At 55.4% G+C, this 3,299-nt stretch overlaps 1 protein-coding gene across 1 annotated transcript; it reads right to left on the reverse strand.

The window, feature by feature from the left end:
* Window positions 1-2,149: 2,149 nt before the first annotated feature.
* LOC137800523 (uncharacterized) lies at window positions 2,150-3,082 on the reverse strand. Its single transcript, XM_068597757.1, has one exon. It carries the CDS (start codon window positions 3,080-3,082, stop codon window positions 2,150-2,152), a length of 933 nt encoding a protein of 310 aa, XP_068453858.1.
* Window positions 3,083-3,299: the final 217 nt, after the last annotated feature.

The following is a 3,299-nucleotide window of genomic DNA, read 5'->3' on the forward strand; positions in this document are numbered from 1 at the left end:
TAAATTTTAATGAGTGCAGTTTTAATGTGTGGCTCAATAACACCGTCTTCTGCTCTATTATTAATCACAATTAAAAAAAAACCTAGTTCAGCTAATTATTGCAAATTGTGTTGCAATGAAAATGCCAATGTAGCCTTTAAAAAAGCCTCCAGGTATTCCAGAGGAAGTGATGCATTGTTTGCGCTGGAAGAACTCATAAAATGTGGACGTCAGCTAGAAGCTGGATGGCTTCAGACGCTCGCCGTCTTTTCAGTAAATTCACTACGACTCCCTTTGGAACGCTCCAGATGAAACTAATGTTCCCCGTGGGCAGATTGGATCATTACACCTTCATGTCAGAAGGAAGCTCTGAACATATACCATGTTCTGGCACCCTGCGTTTACTATAAAGGAGCAAGGAGGAGGGGGAGGGGCTTGTAATGAGGCGAACCACTTCCTGGCTCGGGCCTCTGTCACATGAGCGTCTTTCTTCCCGGCGGAAGTGTCCTGGAGCAGGGATCTCCGCCCGGCTCCGGAGCTGCTGCCGGCCTGCAGCCGAGCCAGACGACAACACGAGTAGAGCGAACGCAATGAGCGGACAGTCGCTCTCGTTGTTTCTTGCGGAGGGGGAAAAGAAACCGATGCCGGCGCCGCGGGTTCTTAAGCCGGACCGTACGTCTCGTCTGCCGCTGTGAAAGCGAAGCGGAAGATGAAAAAGAGGGTGGGAGGGGCTGGGTATGAAAACAGGATAGAGTGAAGCTGATTGTAGCCTGCAGAGGGCAACCATTAAGCTCCCCAAATATCATTATGGAGTTTTCAATAAGGTTGCAGCCATCAGATAGCGAACGCAGACGGCGCTGCAGATCCTCTCGTCTTGTGCTCCGGCTGCACCAGGTGCAACATGTTCTTTTATATATTTTTTTTGCAATTCAATCTTGGCTACAGGGCCACGAGGACCGGAGGCTTCACTTATTGCTCAGATCCCAGAACAAATCATAAGCCCGGCCAAATATTGAAGGGGAGGCGGGCGGCCCGGGGGAGGCGGCCGGAGGCCAGAGGGGGCTTCGGATGTGTGTGTTTGTCTGAGCGATTACACAATGATTACCACCCTGTTGTGCTGTATGTATGCGGCGGTACAAGGGCACTTGGGGGATTCATAGTGTTATTCATTATCAAAATTTAAATTGCTTTGCTGATAAAGTCTATCCAAAATGAAAGCATATTTCAATAGATAATCCCCCTCCTCCCCCTTTTGCAAAGCCCCAACGCTCATCACAGGCCGAAGCTAATGAGAGATAAGAAAGTGGAGATAAGGGAGTTTGGGCTTGCGGGGTGTTCTTTTGCTTTATTGTGCAGAAAGGTTATAAAAAAAACTCACTAAATTGTCTCCAAAAGCGATCAGATATCAACAGAGTTGGTTTGGATCGAGTAAGAGAGGAGGGGGCACCAAAGAATAAAAGTAGGGAGCCCATCTGTCAGTGCAGTCTGGCTGAAGTTAGCCCACGCCTCTCGACTTTCATTATTTCCTTATCTCTCTCTCTCTCTCTCTCTCTCTCTCTCTCTCTCTTGCTGGCTGGCGGTGAGTAACAGTGACCCGCTGCTGGATTGCTTCCGAGTTGATACAGTCATGACGCACCGAGTCGCCGTCCATTCTGAATGTCAGTGGATTCATTCTTCGGGCTTAAAATCCCCACAAAGCGCCAAAAAGAACGACTTGTAAGCGGAGACGGACGTATGCGATGTGGTGGCGTGTTGAAGGCTAAATGTGAAGGGTGCAATGGTGAATGGAGGGGATAAAACAGCACGCATGGAACAACACTCCAGATGTAGACTCTGACTGTGTCTTTGAGTCGACTGACGTGTTAATTCATTCAACTAACACAAAAACAAGACATAAAATCTCAGTTCAGCCCAACTGTTAATATTCAACAGGTTAACTTCAGTCTGTGGAACTCTTTCCCTTCTCTTAACTCCTCAGACGATAAATTCAGAGCCATTTTTCCTCTCTTTTAGTTTTCTTGTTTGTCATTCGGTCCCACTGGATAGCATCACGTTAGCTTGGTAATGGAGCGCGTACGGCCAATGACAGGCACATTCATCAACACCGGAGAAGGAAGCACAGGGGATTGAAGTGCAGCCGACCTGAAGGCCGTCACCGCCCCCGGCTCCTTTAAACCACCAAGCCGGACCAAACGACACCGAGGGGCTGAAGGGTCCGGATAAGGGACGCAGGAAGGTGGGGCGAGGGCAGGATGATGGGACGAGCGCAGGGCGGCGGTGGGGCGAGGGCGGTGAGGCGAGTGGGGTGTTGGGGCGAGGGCGATGGTGGGGCAAGGGCGATGGGGCGAGGGCGGTGGGGCGAGGGCAGTGGGGAGAGTGGTGTGTTGGGGCGATGGTGGGGCGAGGGCGAGTGGGGTGTTGAGGCGAGGGCGATGGTGGGGCGAGTGGGGTGTAGGGGCGAGGGCGATGGTGGGGCGAGTGGGGTGTAGGAGCGAGGGCGGTGGGGCGAGTGCAGTGGTGTGGTGAGATCGGTGGGGCGAGGGCGATGGGGCGAGGGCGGTTGGGCGAGGGCGATGGGGCGAGGACGGTGGGGCGAGGGCGATGGGGCGAGGGCGGTGGGGCGAGGACGGTGGGGCGAGGGCGGTGGGGCGAGTGCATTGGTGTGGGGAGGGTTATGGGGCGATGGTGGTGGGGCGAGCGCGGTGGGGTGAGTGCGAATGGGGTGTTGGGGTGAGGGCGATGGTGGAGCGAGGGCGATGGGGCGAGGGCGATGGGGCGAGGGCGATGGGGTGAGGGCGATGGTGGGGCGACGGCGGTAGGTCAAGGGCGATGGGGCGAGGACGATGGGGCGAGTGGGGTGTTGGGGCGAGGGCGGTAGGGCGAGGACGATGGGGCGAGGGCGATAGGGTGTTGGGGTGAGGGCGATGGTGGAGCGAGGGCGGTAGGGCGAGTACGATGGGGCGAGGGCGGTGGGGTGAGTGGGGCGAAGGTGGGGCGAGTGGGGCGAGGGTGGGTCGAGTTCGATGGGGCGAGTGGGGCGAGGGTGGTGGGGCGAGGGCGGTGGGGCGAGGGTGGGGCGAGTGCAGGCGGACTCTCTTTGCATTGGAGCCGAACCATAAAGTGAAAGTTTGGTTCGTGGTCGAGTCCCATCTTTACACTTCAGACATTCGGTTCTCTTCAGAGGGAACTGACCGCACGTCTCCGGTTGAACCCGGTGTTCCACCAAGACGATGCTTTCACCGCGGTCAGCGGGTGTTACTGATTGTTGCCACGGAAACGACGTTCACCGAGTGTTCGTGGTTGTTACCGTGGAAACGCGG

Source organism: Clinocottus analis, unplaced genomic scaffold (assembly GCF_023055335.1).
Source record: "Clinocottus analis isolate CAN_PGR_092001 unplaced genomic scaffold, fCliAna1.0.p SCAF_4, whole genome shotgun sequence".
In the NCBI taxonomy this organism is placed as follows: domain Eukaryota; kingdom Metazoa; phylum Chordata; class Actinopteri; order Perciformes; family Cottidae; genus Clinocottus; species Clinocottus analis.